Below are 16,567 nucleotides of genomic sequence, written 5' to 3'. Positions count from 1 at the left end.
CCAGGGCAGGCTCCAAAGCTACAGAGACAATCCTGTCTTGCAAAACAAACAACAAAAACAAATGCATAATTAAACATGGCCGGGAATGGAGGCGCAGGGAGGCAGAGGCAAGTGAATCTCTGTGGGTTCAAAACCAGCCTGGTCTACAGAGCTAGTGCCAGAACAGGCTCCAAAACTACACAGAAAACCCAATCTCGGGGGGGAGGGGGGGAACAAAAAACAAAAACGAAAGTGTATTTTTAATAAGAAATTATTTCATCTCAACAGCTTTCTTTTTACTATCTACTTATTTTTCTGACAGGGAAGGTCTCCTTATGTAGTCCCAAACTTGCCTGGAACTCCCAATCCTTAGGCTCAGTCTCAAGGTGGTAGGATTATAGATGGCTGGCTTCTAGCCAAAAAAGGTTCCTTTTAACTCGGTGTAACCCACAGAGTGTTTTCCAGAGCCATTGCCATAGCGCCTAAAGGTCCAGGAAACCTTGGCTCACACAGAGTCACAAGAGCTGGGGTAGTCCGACCTATCCCTTCCGCCCCCCACATTTCTTAGAGCTTTTCCGCGAGGCGGGGCACCTGTGGCCCCGCCTTTCGCCACCTTCCCACCCCAACTACAAGTCCCATCGTGCCTCGCGCTCACGCGCACTACGTGAGAGCAAGATGGCCGACGCGGCGGCCGGGCCTGGTGGCTCTGGAACGGTAAGGGTAGGGAGGCGCGAGGTAAAGTCGAGAGGGTTTGGCTCTTCTGGATCTTTTCCATGGTTTGGGCCACAATCTCGGACCGAGAAACCCAAACCCATTCTGAAATCCGATGGTTTTCAGTCTTCCTGGCCAATTGCGTCCCCCGCTGCTAGAGACTTGGCGGCGGCCTCCTAAATTGGTGCACCTGAGACGTGATTGGCTCGTTCCCAGGTGGGAACCCGGAACGCCTTCTGATTGGTCTGAAGAGGCTGTTTTCATCCTCTTACTGGCCAGCTAAAGTTGGGAGGGGGTTCCTTTTCAAAATATTTACCTTCCTCGCCTTTCTTTGAGGTTACTTTAGCCCTCCTCTGCGTCCGGTGTTGCTGTTTTCATTTTCCGTGTTAATGAAGTGGTGTGGATGGAACAAAAGACAGTAGATTTATTAGTCCAGTCTCATAATTCGTGTATATATTCCTTTTTTTGTCCCCCCCCCCCCGAGACAGGATTTCTCTGTGGAACAGCCCTGGCTACCTGGAATTCGCTCTGTAGATGTAGACTAGGCCGACACACAGAGCCTCCTGCCTCTGCCTCTCAAGTGCTGGCATTAAAGGTGTGCACCACCACTACCCGACTTGTGTGTATATTCTGATAATTTGCTCTAGAAAGAAGTGAAGGGGCTGGAGAGATGGCTTAGTGGTTAAGACCTGCAGGTGCTCTTCCAGAACACTCGAGTTCGGTGGGTCGTTTTGCAACCACCTGTAACTCCAGCATAATGGAATCCGACGCTCTCTCCAGGCTTCCTGAAACACTTGCACTCACATGAACACACACACACACACACCACACATATCTACACATAATTTTTTTTTTGAGCAAGTAGTGTTTCTCTTATTGGAAGCCTCTGGATTTGGATGCTCAGTTATTACTCACTTGGTGAGATCTGTAATTCTAAGTATCAGACACTGATAAATATTTAGCAGGAGAACCTTTGCTAGCCAGGCCACAGTTGCTGCATGCCTGTAATTTGTATGCCGAGGAGGCGGAAGTTAGAGGATGGCAGTGTGGTCCTGGGCTACACATCCAGCAATAGGCCAGCCCGAGTGAACTACGCACTGAGACTTCTGTTTGCCATCGATGGTGTGTGCACTCTGTGCTTTCATCCTGGCCTAGCGGTAAAAAGTCTCCTCTTTGTGGGCTTCCGCTTCCAGAGACCAGGAAGTAAGCAGTCCACTAACCCTGCTGATAACTACCATCTGGCCCGGAGGAGGACTCTGCAAGTGGTTGTGAGCTCCTTGCTGACCGAGGCCGGATTTGAGAGTGCGGAGAAAGCGTCCGTGGAAACACTGACAGAGATGCTGCAGAGCTGTGAGTACCGAGAGCCCAGCTTCAGAAACTCTCATCTTAGATACTGCCCCCCTTTTCTTGGAAGGCCGAGGCTTACCTTCAGACAGAAGAAAAAAAATCGTCCATTGTAGCATAGGACCTGTTTGTTTTGATGTTTGTATGTGTGGTAAGAGATATGTAGCAATATTGTCATTTAATCATTGGCATTAAGTGTGCACTCACAGTGCTGTACCACGGCAACTCTTATAAAGGAAAACATTTAATTGGGGTCACTTACAGTTTCAGAGGTTCAGTCCATTATGGTTGTGGCTGGGAGCATGGTGCCATGCAGGCAGACATGATGGTGCTGGCTACGTCTTGATACTGCAGGCACAGGACATGGACTGTGACACTGGGAGTAGCTTGAGCATAGGAGACCTCAAAGCCCTCTCCACAATGACACACTTCCTCCAACAAGGCCTTTCCTACCCCAACAAAGTCACACCTAATAGTGCCACTCCATTGGGGAGCCATTTTCTTTCAAACCAGCACGTGTGTGTGTGTGTGTGTGTGTGTGTGTGTGTGTGTATGTGTATACCATATCCTTTTAAAAATTACTCTTATTGGTTGTGTGTATGGTGGGGACTGTATGCTTGCCATAGCACAGATATGGAGGTCATAGGATAACTTGTGGGAATCAGTGTGCTCCTTCCATCCTATGAGACCCAGGGATGGAACTCCTGTTGTTGGCAATAAACACCTTTACCATTGAGCCATTTTGATTTTGCTTTTTATTTGCTTTTTCTCTTTACTTCAGATAAATGGAATCTGAAAATTTTTACTTGTCATTTTTGTGCCTGGCTTATGTGATTTAACACAGTGTTTCAAAGTTTACCCATGTTATAGATTTCCTTCCTTTTGAGGGCTGAACACATACCCCGTTGTAGAGCTGGATAGGGTGGGCGCACTATAACCCTAGCCCTGGAGAAGTAGAGGCCAGAACAGCTGGCCATCTGGAAACCTGTGAGAACAAGCGTCAGTGCTCCATGTGATGTGTGTGCCCCAGTTGGTTTATCCACTGGAGTCTCACTGGAGAGACTCCTTCCACCTTCTGACTGTTGAGAATTGGGCTACCATGTGGAGTGTACACAGTGCTGTTTGAGCCCTGCCTTTGCTCGTGGGGTGTGTATGTAGAGTAGAACTGTGACTCACTGGTAACCCTATGTTGAATTTGGGAGGAACTGTGACCTTTGACCCTCGTAGACATCTCAGAAATCGGGAGAAGTGCCAAGTCTTACTGCGAGCACACAGCCAGGACCCAGCCCACACTGTCGGATATCGTGGTCACACTGGTTGAAATGGGTGAGCGCATCTCCAGCATCTCCTGCTTTCTCATCTCTGAGTTGGGGCCACTAGGGAGGGAGGAAAGCCTGGTGCTTGGGGTGTCTGCTGAGTGTTCATGGATTCCCTCCTGTTTCCCTTGATCTGCTTTTAGCTTAGGAAGTTAAGAGGAAGAGACCCCTAAGTCCTTGTTGGAGGACTCTGTGGAGCATCTTTTAAGGGGCAGAATAGTGGCTAAGTTGGGAGCTTAAGCCTCCTTTCCCCACTGTGAACGTCCCTTTTGTATTCACTCACGGGCCTAGGCAGTGATTGTCTTTCTTGTCCCCAGGGTTCAATGTGGACACTCTTCCTGCTTATGCAAAACGGTCTCAGAGGATGGTCATCACTGCACGTAAGTGGCTTTGGAACCCAGGCACTTAGTGAGTACTCAGGTGTTGGAGATAGGGTAGACCTCAGAGTGGCAGCTGTTCTTGTTGCAGGCTCCTTTCCAGTCTTTGGGAGGGGTTAACCACCCACAGCCTGATTTGATCTGGGCAGTGGGATTACAGTGTGAAGATTCGTCTCCACACAGCTAAACCATTTCTGAGCTCCTGCTGTTGTACTGCAGCCCTGAAGAGCAGATGCAATACGAGAAGACTATAAAAGTTCTTGCTTCTGCAGATCAGAGTTGGCAAACTAGGGTCTGTGGGCAAAATGTGGTCCACTGCTTGCTTTTGTGAATAAAGTTCCATTGGCGTGCAGCTGTACCCACTTACCTGTCATTGCTTTCATGTTTTATTTATTTTCGTAAATATTTATTTATTTAATTATTTGTTTATTATGTATACAATATTCTTTCTGCGTGTATGCCTGAAGGCCGGAAGAGGGCACCAGACCCCATTACAGATAGTTGTGAGCCACTATGTGGTTGCTGGGAATTGAACTCAGGACCTTTGGAAGAGCAGGCAATGCTCTTAACCGCTGAGCCATCTCTCCAGCCCTGCTTTCATGTTTTAAAGGCAGCTTTGTGGCTTGCACCATCCGAACTGCTGCTCTTTGGTGGCTACTCGTGAGGGTGAGGGGTGCTCTAGAGCTCTAGTGCACTGGGGATGCATAATAAGGACCAGGCTAACCTGAGCTACACAGGCAGGATGCTGGCTCAAAAAACAAGCAAACAAAAGAACTATGTCTAACATATCCCTGTTGAGAAGGTTAATTCTGCTTTAGATAAGTAGGTCACTTAAGCTAAGTAAGGAGTAACTGCTTTAGGACTTGGGGTGAATTGCTGTATTTGTCTTTTAAAGTTACTCTTTTGCATTGGCATCTTTTTAGATACTGCATCTGTTTACTGTGTGTGTGCATGTGACTATCAGAGGAAACTTTGTGAGGCTGTCTCCCTCCACCATGTGGGTCCTGGCGATTGGCTTGGTCACCATCTTGCCACCTGCATTGGAGAGAGGCAGTAGAAAGCACCATTTCCCTTCCCACCCTGTAGTTGTTAAGCCCACACTTTCCCCAGCTCAATATTTGTTATTTGGGGTCTCTGAACAGTGTGTATGTGCTGGGGATTGGACCTCAGGGCCTCCTGCATGCCGAGTAAAAGCTGCACTGAACACTGTTCCTAGTGCCCTCGCGGTCCCTGGAAAGATAGCCAGCAGCCTCTTTAATGCCCTTAATGAACTTCAGTGTGTTCTTTCATGCGGTGGCTTGGTGACGGCCACTCTTCTGTTGATGCAAGGGGCTTACAGGCGGATTGTCACAGATTGAAATATCAAGCAAGATTACCTGGCAGGGCTGATCTGAAAAGGTTCTGGAAGGCCTTTTATCAGTGAAGAGCAAGGTGCTTAGTCACGGTCCAGTGACAGGAGGGGTTTGAACGGGACTGTCGTCTGTGGAATGCAGGGTTGGAGAGTAACCGTTGTGATTCTGTTGCAGCTCCGGTGACCAATCAGCCAGTAACACCCAAGGCCCTCACTGCAGGGCAGAACCGACCCCACCCACCACACATCCCCAGCCATTTTCCTGAGTTTCCAGATCCCCACACCTACATCAAAACTCCGGTGAGTGGTGGAGCTGCCAGGGGCTGTGAGTGATGTGAACGCAGTGGTGAACAGTTGCTGGTGGCAGTGCCAAATAACCTCACCCTTATTTTAAAAAAACAAGTCCAGAAAAAACCTGTAACCTTTTGGGTGGGAGCCTTGCTGTGGCCTCTGCTTTTCTTTCTGAAATGTTGGTGTAGGATATTAAATCCCAAGTTCAATCTTTAGGTCAGTTTACTTTAATTTTTTTGTGGGGGGGCAGGGTTTTTCTGTGTAACAACCCTGACTGTCCCTGAACTCACTCTGATTCCCTGAACTCCTAGAGATCCTCCTCCTCTGTCTCCCAAGGGCTGGAATGAAAACCACCTGGCCATTTTAAATTCTTTAATGGTTCTCCTTGTTGAAAAAGCTACATCCAGAACCTGTGAGTAGGTGTGCTGGCACAGGCCTTTACTCATCGCATTTGGGAGGCAGAGGCAGGAGGATCTCTATTACATCCCAGGACAGCCAGGGCTAGTGAATCCCTGTCTCAAACAAAAACAGGGCTAGAGAGATGGCTCAGCAATTAAGAGTGCTTGCTGCTCTTTCAGAAGAATGGAGTTCAATTCCCAGTACCCATGTTGGGCAGTTGGCTTCCAGGGGATTTGCCATCCTCTTCTGGCCTCTACAGGTACTTGCATGGATGTGAGCATTTCCCCCTCACCCCTTCTCTATTCCTTCTTCTCCCGCCTTCATCTACACATTAATAAATAAAATAAAATCTTCAAAGCTAGGGCCTAGGGTAGTAGCTCAGTGGCAAAACACTTGGCCTAGCCTATAGAAGTTAAACTCCTAGGGCTGGGGGGATGGCTCAGCGATTCTTCCAGAGGACCCAGGTTCATTTCACAGCTTCCACGTGGCAGCTTACGGCTGTCTATAACTCTGGTTCTAGGGGACCCAGCACCCTCACACAAATCTACATGTAGGCAAAACATCAATGAACATAAAATTAAAAAATAAATAAATAAATTATAAAAAACAGAAGTTGTACTCCCAGTACACACACATAAAATAGATAAAAGTTTTTTATTTAAAAATTAAATTTTTAATTTTGCCAGGTGATAGTGGCATACGCCTTTAATCCCAGCACTCGGGAGGCAGAGGCAGGCGGATCTCTGTGAGTTCGAGACCAGCCTGGTCTACAGAGCTAGTCCCAGGACAGGCTCCAAAGCCACAGAGAAACCCTGTCTCGAAAAACCAAAAAAAAAAAAAAATCCAAAATAGATAGATAGATCAATTAATCAATTAAAATTTCAACTTACTGGGCTGGAGAGGTGGCTCAGAGGGTAAGAGCACTGGCTGCTCTTCCAGAGGTCCTGAGTTCAATTCCCAGCATCCACATGGTGGCTCACAACCATCTGTAATGAGACCTGGTGCCTTCCTTGCCAGCACTACATTGTATGCTTAATAAATAATTAAATATTAAAAAAAAATTTCAACTTACTGAGTGTCAGATGTCATTGAAATAACTACAACATTTTGGTTGCTTAGTTTTTTGCTTTGAGTCAGGGTGTCACTTTGTAACCCTGACTGGCCTAAAACTCATTATAGGCTGGCTTAAAACTCATTCTGTAGATGAGGCTGGCCTTGAACTTGTAGTCATTATTCTGCCTGTGGTCCCCCCAGTGCTGGCATTACAGGTATGTACCGTTATGCCCAGATTCTGTTTTTAATGCACATATTCAAAATCTGATTTTCATGTTAGGATGATTTTAGACTTGTCAGGAAATCCTGTTCCTATGTGTGATAAGGAAGATTGTAAATGACACAATTCAGTGGACTGTAAAACAGTAACCATGTTCCCAAGTGCCTCCTTTTAATGCTCTGTGGGAGACTAGAGAGATGGCTCAGTGTAAGAACACATACTGCTCTTCCAGAGGACCCAAGTGTGGCTCCTAGCACCTACAGTAGGTATCTTACGGCTATCTGTAACTCCAACTCCGGGGGATCCAATGCCTCTGACCTCCTCAGGCACCTGCACAAGCAATGCACATATACACAATAAAATACATCTTCAAAACAAGCTGCTCAGGCCAGGTGGGGTGTTACATACTTATAATTCTAGTACTAGAAGACTGGGGGTGGGGGGATGGAGGAGGAGGCCACTTGTTTGTCCCGGCCACCCAGAACCAAAATAACCACACAGAAACTATATTAATTAAAACACTGCTTGGGGGGTGGAGAGATGGCTCAGTGGTTAAGAGTACTGCCTGCTTTTCCAAAGGTCCTGAGTTCAATTCTTAGCAACCACATGGTGGCTCACAACCATCTGTAATGAGGTCTGGTGCCCTCTTCTGGCCTGCAGACATACACACAAACAGAATATTGTATACATAATAAATAAATAAATATTTAAAAAAAAACACTGCTTGGCCCATTAGTTCTAGCTTCTTATTGGCTAACTCTTATATTAATTTAACTCATTTCTATTAATTTGTATATTGCCACATGGCAGTGGCTTACCGGCAATGATTTGGCATGTCTGATTCTGGCGGCTCCATGGCATCTCTCCAACTCTGCCTTCTTCCTCCCAACATTCAGTTCCATCGTCCCCCCCTACCTAAGTTCTGTCCTGCTATAGGTCCAAAGCAGTTTCTTTATTCATTAACCAATAAAAGCAACATATAGACAGAAGGACCTCCAACACCAGGGGGAATCTTTGAAAAACCTTATTTTAATTTTTAGATTTATTTTGTGTATATGAGGTTTTTGCGTGTGTGTTTGTCTGTGTATCACATACATGCCTGGTGCCTGAGAAAGTGGTGAGCCTCCCTGTGGGACTGGGACTTGAACCCAGGTCCTTTACAAGAACAAAAGTGCTTTTAACCTCTGTGCCAACTCTCCAGCCCTTGATAAGTCTTTAGAGGGAAAAACCTGCCTTTCTGTCATGAAAACATGCCTTTGCTATTTTGGTCAGTGTTAAATGTCATCCCTGACATTACAGTTTAGGACATTTGACAGTCTCTCATTCTTACGGGTTCTTGAGCATTTCTCCAGAGATGGCCAACAAGGCACCAACTGGGAGGAGTCGCCTGTCCTCGGCCGTCTCAGTGGCATTTACAGTAACAGCCTTAGTCTGTTTTTCTTTCCTTTTTAGAAAATGACTTTTAATTTCTCTGTGAGGGCGTGCAGTCACCCACAGAGTGTGTGTGTGTGGTGTGCAGGGAGTTGCTTCGCCTTTATGCACATGATGAACACCACTGTCTACAGGCCGCCCTCCCTCAGCCTTTCATTTCCCTCCTCCCCTCCCTCCTTTCCTCTCTTCTTTCTCCCTCTACCTCCCTCCTTCCTTCTCTCCCCCTCTCTCTTCCTCCCTCCCTCCCCTTTGTTAGACCAGGCTGGCCTTGACCTCACTGAGATCTGCCTGATGGGTGATTGGATTAGGGCACCACACCAGTAGTCTAGTTTCGAGAGGGTGGGTTGAAAACAAGAGGACGGCACAGAGTGCAAATGCCACCACTCATACGCTAGGATGCCAAGTTACTCTGGGAGAACAGAGGTCCCTGTCAGGGCTCCTTGGGGCTCCTAGTCTTCCTGGAGGATCTGTGTGTTACACCTACGGCTGGCTGCCGTGGTGAACTATGTGGTAAATATTTGCACTTTTGTTGGCTGAGATGCTCGCTCTGCTTTCTTCCCATGCCGATCTTCACATAGCTTCCCTCCATGTTAGTTAGCAGGTCGTGTTCTCAGAAGGACACAGCTGCAGCTAGACCGGGCCTGAGGAGATTGAAGGCGGCATAGGCTCAGCCTGGTGTCTCTGTTGTTCTAGACGTACCGTGAACCGGTGTCTGACTACCAGGTCCTGCGAGAGAAGGCTGCATCTCAGAGGCGAGACGTGGAGCGAGCCCTCACCCGGTTCATGGCCAAGACGGGCGAGACCCAGAGTCTTTTCAAGGATGACGTCAGCACTTTCCCCTGTGAGAGTCACCCCTTGTGGGAGCCTGTTTTGTTGTTTGAGATAATCACACCCTCTTTCCTTTTTCTCTGTGGTGGGGAGAGATGAGTGAGCCTTTGTGTTTATCTCTAGTGCAGTTTATTCTGCAGATCTCTGGATCCTTCCTCCAGGCCCCGAGATATATTCCGAACTGTTGGCTGCTCAAGGCAGTGAGTTTAGGTTACCTCACTGGTGGCTGAGCCCTGGGCAGCTGGTAGGAGGGACACTGGCATCTGCAGCCAGTTGCCTCTCAGCTTCCTTTCTTGGGTTACATCTCATTTAGGCTTTGTTGACCAAGTCAGTCATCTCCATAGGGGACCTCGGGTTATGCAGAGGTGAATGGGGAGCTTGGTCTAGTCATTCAGGAAGCTTCCACTCGGTGCCTGCTGTGTGCCTGGCTCTAGAGTCACTGTGGCTGGAGGCCCCAGGTGCTAAAAGTTTCCCTCAGGCAGCCCATCCAGACCTGTGAGTTAGCAATCCTTAGCTTTGTCTTTGCAGAACATAGAGGCTTGTGGGAAAGGGGAATTAACTAGCTCCAGGTCATGGTCACCGGGCAGCATTTGTACCTGGCTCCCTCTGGCTGCTTGACAGAATCCTGTCTCTCTCTTCCAATCCCCAGTGATTGCTGCCAGACCTTTCACCATCCCCTACCTCACGGCCTTGCTCCCCTCTGAGCTGGAGATCCAGCAGATGGAAGAGACAGACTCCTCGGAACAGGATGAGCAGACAGACACAGAGAACATCGCTCTTCATATCAGCACGGTGGGTTCACCCTTCTGCCTGCCTCACAGTACCCTGAAACAGCCTGTCCTACACTAGGCCCCTTCCCCTGGGAACTGAACTGCTCCTAGGTCTATCCCAGGCCTCTGGCCGTCTGTTAGAAGCTTGCACGATGGGCCTATGAGACCAGTCTCTGAGACATCCTGGGAGTCGCCTGCGTAGCGAATGTTGATGAGCACTGCAGGTCCAGACCCTGTTCCAAGTGCTCGGAAACTCATAGAAGGCAAGACCAACAAAGCCCCGCCCTCGAAGCTAAAGGTTCAGACAGAGCTGTGGAAGGGGTGGAAGAATTAGAAGGTGACATTTGAGTCACAACCTTAAGAGACCAATGCCTGATTGTGGCTCAGGGTGGAGTTTCCAGGCTCTGAGCGTAGCATCTGTTAGGCCAGGCTGAGGTGGAGCAAGCTAATAGAGCAAGCTAACTATTACCCCTCTGCTGTTTGAGACTGTACAGCCATACAGCCACACACTCTTCTATACAAAGTATATTTTTTTAAAAAAGACAGTTATTTGGACTTGTTATATTCTGGTGGCCTGCAAAATGTAATCATGTGTTAAGAATCCCGATCCTGCCTCCTGCAAGGTGCTGGGATTGCATCAGGATACACAATCACGCTTCACTCAGTGACCAGTTTTAAACTGCCCTCTTATCTCCTGATGTCAGTGTGTCTCTCAGGGACTCTTGCTATGGGGCACTTTAACCCTGGCCCCTTTCTCCAGGTCCTTAAACATAAAGGAACCATTAGTTTTAGAGTGGTTAATTGTTTTTTGTTCTCTCCTACATTTGAACAAGTTTTTTTACTCTTGGATGAGAAACCGCGCCAGTCATCCACTCAGTGAGCACCCGTTTTGCAGTGACCATTGTCAGACACTGTTCTGGCTGCAGAGAGGAAAGCAGTGACCCCATAGATAAAGTCTCTGCCTTTGAGAGCCAGTATGTGCAGTGGGAGAAGGAAGTCTTCACTCCGAGTATTCAAGATGAAAGTGCCATGGAGAGAGCAGCACCTGGTGAGATGGAGGCTGTGCTTCTCAGGAGTAGCGCGCTCAAAGTGGACCACTAAGCCAGGGGCATAGGGGAGAGGACAGGGGAACTATGCCACTCTCTGGGCAAGAGGGTCCTCGTAGAAGTAACGGCTGGTGCAGAGGACCTGAGAAACACCAGCATTTGGGATGGAGAGCCAGGACAGAGAAGGGAGAGGAAGGGCCAGTCTAATGGGACCAACTGTTTCCAGAGCCGGGTGAGATAAGTTGCAGGCGGGCGTGGAGCCAAGGAGGGACATTTCTGAACTTCTGGACGCATCACCAGTGGCTGTTGTGTGAGCGAGCCCGAGGGAGTGTTTCTCTGTTAGGAAGCTGCCACAGTGATGTAGGCCAGGGAGAGATGGGGGTCCTTCTCCTCGGTACGCATGGCAGGGAAAGTGGAAATGGTCTGGTTGCATTGATAGGTAAAGCCAAGATGATGTCCCTCTAACAGATGAGAATTGAGTGACAGAAAAGAAGCAGGTGGGATTGCAGAACTCACTGCTCAAGCACCTGAAGGATGGTAACGTTGTCACCACAATGGGAGGACTAAGGTTAGGGTACCTGAGGAAGCTGAGGCACATTGAATGTGAGGTGCCTATGGGATGCGTCTATGACGCTGTCAAGCAAGCAGCTGGGAATCTGAACAGGGAACTGGCGGTGAGAGAGGATATGGTTGGAGTCTGACTTGGAGCTGTTGGCTTAGAAGTGGAATGGACAGTCGTGAGACAGGTAGGGCTGTTGGTGTCCTCCAGCCTTGCCCAAGTGCCCAAGGAACTCGTGCAAACCCCTCACTTTTTCTACAAGTAGTTAAGTCAATTGGATGCTTTACTTCCTGTCTCAAAGCTACCTGAAGGGGACCAGAGTATACATTTCCACAGTGTCCAGCATCCTGCCTTTGTGGGAGCTGGAGCCAACCCTTCAGCCCTTCACGTCACCCTCACTGTTACCTGAGGACATGTGTAAGGCACAGTCTAAGTGGCCTCTGAGCATTGGTGGAGTTTGGATGTGAAGCAGTGGTCGATGGAGGGAATGATAGGTGATACTCTGTTGTACCCTTAAGAACTGAGGCAACACCTTCAGTTCCAGCATTCAGGGAGGCTGAGGCAGGAGGATCTCTGTGAGTTCAAGGCCAGCCTGGTTTATAAAATGAGTTCCAGGACAGCCAGGGATGTTACACAGAGAAACCCTGTCTTGAAGAACAAAACACAACAAAAAGAATTAAGACAGGCCAGGAGCTGGGTGTCCACACAGACTTCCCACACCTGGTCCCACATGAGCGCAGCTGGTCTGGTGGCAGTTGTTTTGAAGAGGGATTCTCTGATGGCTGTAGGTCCACTCGTTGGGTTTAGTGTGAGTGCGGGAGAAATGAAGCATGTGTTCTACAGGAAAATGGCTTTTTTGGGGAGAACAGAGTTAATGGGGTGGTATGGATATGTAGCAAAACCTCTAGAAGCCATCCAGAGCCTTCAGGCCAGTAAGCTCGAGGCCAACTATCCCGAGAGGAATCCTCTGTTCACAGTATCACAGTGACAGCAGCCACTGCTAGTTGGGGTCTGAGGCTCTCAGTTCCTCCAGGGAACCCTTGGCGTGTCACTGGGGGCCATGCTGGTTCAGCGCCTGGTCGCTAGGCCTGCATGGCCACGTCAGATTTTTGGTGTGAAATTTCATGTCCTGACCCTCCTGCCACTGCTCACTTTAAAGAAGCACAAAAATAAATTAAAGGCAAAGAGTGTGGAAAATAAGGAGAGTACAAGTATTAATAAGGCAAGGAGAATCAATTACCCATACATCCAGGACACTCTAAGAGCCTCGTTGACAGTGACAATGTGAACTTGTGGGGTCTGCAGGCTCCGCTTTGCCTTCACTTCTGGAATATGCTGGAATACGGTCATTGGTCCCTTGTTCCAAGTGCCAGAAATGAGAGACTTCAGAGAAATGTGTTGGGATTTATGTTATTTTGGGCCTAGGAGAGCTCTCCTGTGCCCTGGTTTGTTTTGGCTCTGTGTCTCTTACTCCAAGGTACCGACGGCCTTCCTTCTGTTACCCCATCGGGTTAGGCTTCCTCCCTGCAGCGTGTAAATTCTAACCCTCACTCCCAGGCCTGCATTGTCTCATCCCCACCTTCTGAAGAGTCAGGATCTGGAGCACCCTACTTTGTCAGCTCCCTGTAGAGCCAGCCACTGCCCAGGTCCCATTGAGCCTGGGGCAGAGATGGCCACCCTGGAAAGTCAGTGGCTCCGGCTTCTCCTTTCTCAGTAAACACCAAAGCCGGCTCTTGCTATGGGCACAGTCTCTCTCCTCATGACACCAAAGCCGGCTCTTGCTATGGGCACAGCCTCTCTCCTCATGCTACTGGTGCTCTGCTCTATTTCGGCTTTTGCTCAAAGGATGGCCCCGGAGCTGAGAAGGAAAACGCTTCTGTCCTGCAGCAGAACTCCTCCTTGTCTGGCAGCCGGAACGGGGAGGAGAGCATCATCGATAACCCATATCTGCGCCCTGTGAAGAAGCCCAAGATCCGCAGGAAGAAGTGAGTTGGAGGCTGGGGTCCAGAGCCTGCTCCAGTCTGCTTGTCTGCTCCTTGGTAGGAATAGGCTCACCAGCGGGCATGAGCTTGGTGAGCACTCCTAGGGCAAGAGGGAGTCATCTTCCTCTGCCTGCCTGTCTCTCCTTGGCTCCCACGTGCAGCAGCTGCACTTCAGTGCCTGTGCCAAGGCAACCCTGTGAGCCCAGAGCTGTGCTCCCCTGGGAGAGTGAGAGGGGCCCCGGGGCAGGCTCTCTGGTTCTTCTTCTCTCTAGGTCCCTCTCGTGAGCTGAGAAGGAAGCTGCCCTGTAAGTGAGAGGACACCGCTTTCCTGGGGCCTGAGATCAGAGGGAAGAAGAAGGTGGCGCGCTTTTGGCCTTGCCCGGGCTGTGTCTTTTTAGCAGTAGCCTTCTATGAAGGCAACCCTGTTTGCAAACAGGCCGGAGTCTGCTGGTGACTTCATTAATTCATCACAGGACTTGATTCCTTTGAAACCTGGAGGGCCAGGGAAATTGTTAGGAAGGAAAGGGTCCACTGCTCTGTGCCCTGCCAGGAAGACTGCCAAGTGTATCTTCCAGATCCCCCTCGTTATCCACAAGAATCATGGCATTGATTTACAGCCCAGAACCTCATTCTCACTTCTCTCTACACCTGGGCCCCAAGATCCCTGCTGGGCTGGTAGACAGTGACTTTGTATCCCTCATCATGTTGGAAACAGACCCATGCTGCAACTCTGATCTGGGGCTGGCAGGAGCTAGGAGTACATGGGTTAATAAAGATAATGACGGTGACCACCAGAGCCTTGAATCTCTGACTAGCATTTGATTAAAGCTGACCACAGTGGGGTCATCCCCCTTGGAACGTGGGCCTCAGAGCACCCTTTTGGGAAGGATAGAGTTTTCCCAGGACTTGATAGAGGAGCCATGGATTTTAAGCACCAGGGAGAGAGCTTAGCAGCTGGGGCTGGGACTTGTTTTGAGGGCTAGGCTTAGCTGAGAAATCCAGCTGATGGTGGAAAGCCACATTCCCACTCGCTGGAGGGAGTGTGTGCCTGTCAAGAAGCAAGTCTGAATCCGCCCACTCCCAGCTCCCTGGAGAGAAGACACCATCCCTCACTTCCCACTAATCGTGCCACATGATACCTCAAAGAGAAAGTTGAGGTCTTTGGCTTGTTTTGAAAAGAGGGATTGAAAAACCAAATCCAAGGAAGAGTGGCAGGGGCACGTGGAAATTGACATAAAGTGGATAAGTCGTCCTTGGATTGGAGTGCTGAACCCACTATAATTTTTCTCTCTGTACTCCACCCTGGCTGCTGCTTCTCCTCCTCCTCCTCTTTTTTCTCACTCTCTTACCCTGTGCCACGTGTTTTTGAGACAGGAGCTCACTCTGTAGCCCAGGCTATCCCAGAAATCATTGTATGCCAGGCTCAGTGATCCTCCTGCCACGTGCTGTGATTACAGGCGTGAACCACCATGCCTGGCTTCCAGTAACTTGGCTGGGGGGATCAACCTTCCTTGCTGTTCTCTAGAACCTTTGGTCCCTTTGCCTGGAGGAAAAACAAAACAAAACAAACAAAAAGCTCTGTGTCTGGAATTGAAGAAAGAACAAGAGGTGGTGAGAAAGTGAGCCTTTTTGGCTCTGGTCCAAACAGGAGTATTTTCATGGTGACTCAGAACTTCCAGGTCAGAACAAGAAGACCGGGCTGTGTGGATTCTGGGAGCTTGTGATGTAATTGGCAGCTCCTGGCCCAGTCAGTTGGAATCCAGTCCCAGGGTCTAACAGGAGCTGCCACACCTTGCTGTTCCTGATGCTTCTAGCCAGCGTGTCTGTGTCTGTACTTATGCACCATGTCACCGCCTGAAGCCAAGCCTGTGGAGCGTGTTGTGTGAGCTGAGGGGGCTCTTGCTGCCCTCGACCGCAGAACTGCACCACTGTGATTGCTCTTAGAACAGAGATGGCCTGAGTGGTGGTGTGTTGAAGTGTAGATTTCTCAATGTATATCTACAGATTTCTATTTTTTATAAGTTGGGAGAGTCTTAGAGGGAAAAATAAAGTGATTTATGAAAAGTCTAATCAAATTCATAATACAAACTGTTTTTTTATAAAAGATTTTAATTTATTATGTATACAGAGTTATGCCTGCATGTGTGCCTGCAGGCCAGAAGAGGGCACCAGATCTCATGACAGGTGGTTGGGAACCACCATGTGGGTGCTGGGAATTAAACTTAGGGCCTCTGGAAGAGCAGCCAGTGCTCTTAACCACTGAACCATCTCTCCAGCCCCCATAATAAAGATTTTGGGAATGTATTTACTTTGTCATGCAGGCTTGTGAACCACCTTCCCCATGCTTCTCTTCATAACTACACAGTCTCCTCTCTGGATGGACTGGCGCTCCATCCAGGTCACCTGTGAAGGCTGGGTGGCTGTCTTCTTTCTACGCTGTCCTGAGACCCATTCATCTCAGGGGGTTGTGTCAACAGTCTGTTTTTCTTTTTCATTTTTTTGTATTTGTTTTTAAGACAGAGTCTCATTGGTAGCCCTGGACTGGAACTCACCCTGTAGACCAGGCTGGCCTCAAACTCAAAAGAGATCCCCAGCCTCCGCAAGCTGGGGTCAAGGCATGTGCCAGCATGCCCAGTTTATTTGTTTTCCTTTTGTGTGCAGTGGCTTTTCATGTTGTGGCTGTGCTGCTGGGCCTGTGATTTCATAGGGCTGTTAGAAGCCTGTGAGTCTGGTGCGGTGGCACACACCTTTCATTCCAGTGCTCGGGAAGCAGAGGCAAGTGGGTGTCTGGGCTTAAGGCCAGCCTGGTCTACATAATGAGTTCCAGAACAACCAGAGCTACGTAGTGAAACCTTGTCTCTAAAGAACAAAAATAAGCAAGAAAAAGAAAAAAAAAAAAGAATGGAGCCG

General features: G+C 48.8%; 2 protein-coding genes across 3 annotated transcripts in view; both read left to right on the top strand.

The window, feature by feature from the left end:
- Positions 1 to 587: 587 nt before the first annotated feature.
- On the top strand, positions 588 to 14,453 carry Taf8 (TATA-box binding protein associated factor 8). 2 transcript variants are annotated; one of them, XM_050122726.1, is made up of 9 exons: positions 588 to 693; positions 1,884 to 2,040; positions 3,262 to 3,360; positions 3,668 to 3,730; positions 5,254 to 5,378; positions 9,166 to 9,313; positions 9,950 to 10,092; positions 13,521 to 13,660; positions 13,930 to 14,453. In XM_050122726.1, exons 1-9 carry the CDS (start codon positions 655 to 657, stop codon positions 13,940 to 13,942), a joined length of 927 nt encoding a protein of 308 aa, XP_049978683.1. In that variant the 5' UTR covers positions 588 to 654; the 3' UTR covers positions 13,943 to 14,453. The 2 variants fall into 2 exon arrangements, with proteins under 2 accessions (XP_049978683.1, XP_049978682.1); XM_050122725.1 differs by lacking the exons at positions 588 to 693; positions 13,930 to 14,453 and adding an exon at positions 1,265 to 1,285 and having other exon boundaries at positions 13,521 to 13,664.
- The window catches only part of Cimip3 (ciliary microtubule inner protein 3), a 75,205-nt gene continuing 68,592 nt past the window's right edge, over positions 9,955 to 16,567 (top strand). The window contains exon 1 of the mRNA XM_050122728.1: positions 9,955 to 10,092. The gene's annotated coding sequence lies outside the window, so the exon portion shown is untranslated. The remainder of the gene's footprint in view (positions 10,093 to 16,567) is intronic.

Source organism: Alexandromys fortis, unplaced genomic scaffold (assembly GCF_014885135.2).
Source record: "Alexandromys fortis isolate MF-2015 unplaced genomic scaffold, M_Fortis_MF-2015_v1.1 scaffold_212, whole genome shotgun sequence".
Classification (NCBI taxonomy): Eukaryota; Metazoa; Chordata; class Mammalia; order Rodentia; family Cricetidae; genus Alexandromys; species Alexandromys fortis.
This window is presented reverse-complemented; position numbering and strand designations above follow the sequence as displayed.

Coding starts and splice junctions, on each gene's coding strand:
- Taf8 (XM_050122726.1), top strand. CDS start 655: ATGGCCGACGCGGCGGCCGGGCCTGGTGGCTCTGGAACG. Junction 9,314..9,949: donor TGACGTCAGCACTTTCCCCT/GTGAGAGTCACC, acceptor TCCAATCCCCAG/TGATTGCTGCCAGACCTTTC. Junction 10,093..13,520: donor TCGCTCTTCATATCAGCACG/GTGGGTTCACCC, acceptor TTTTGCTCAAAG/GATGGCCCCGGAGCTGAGAA.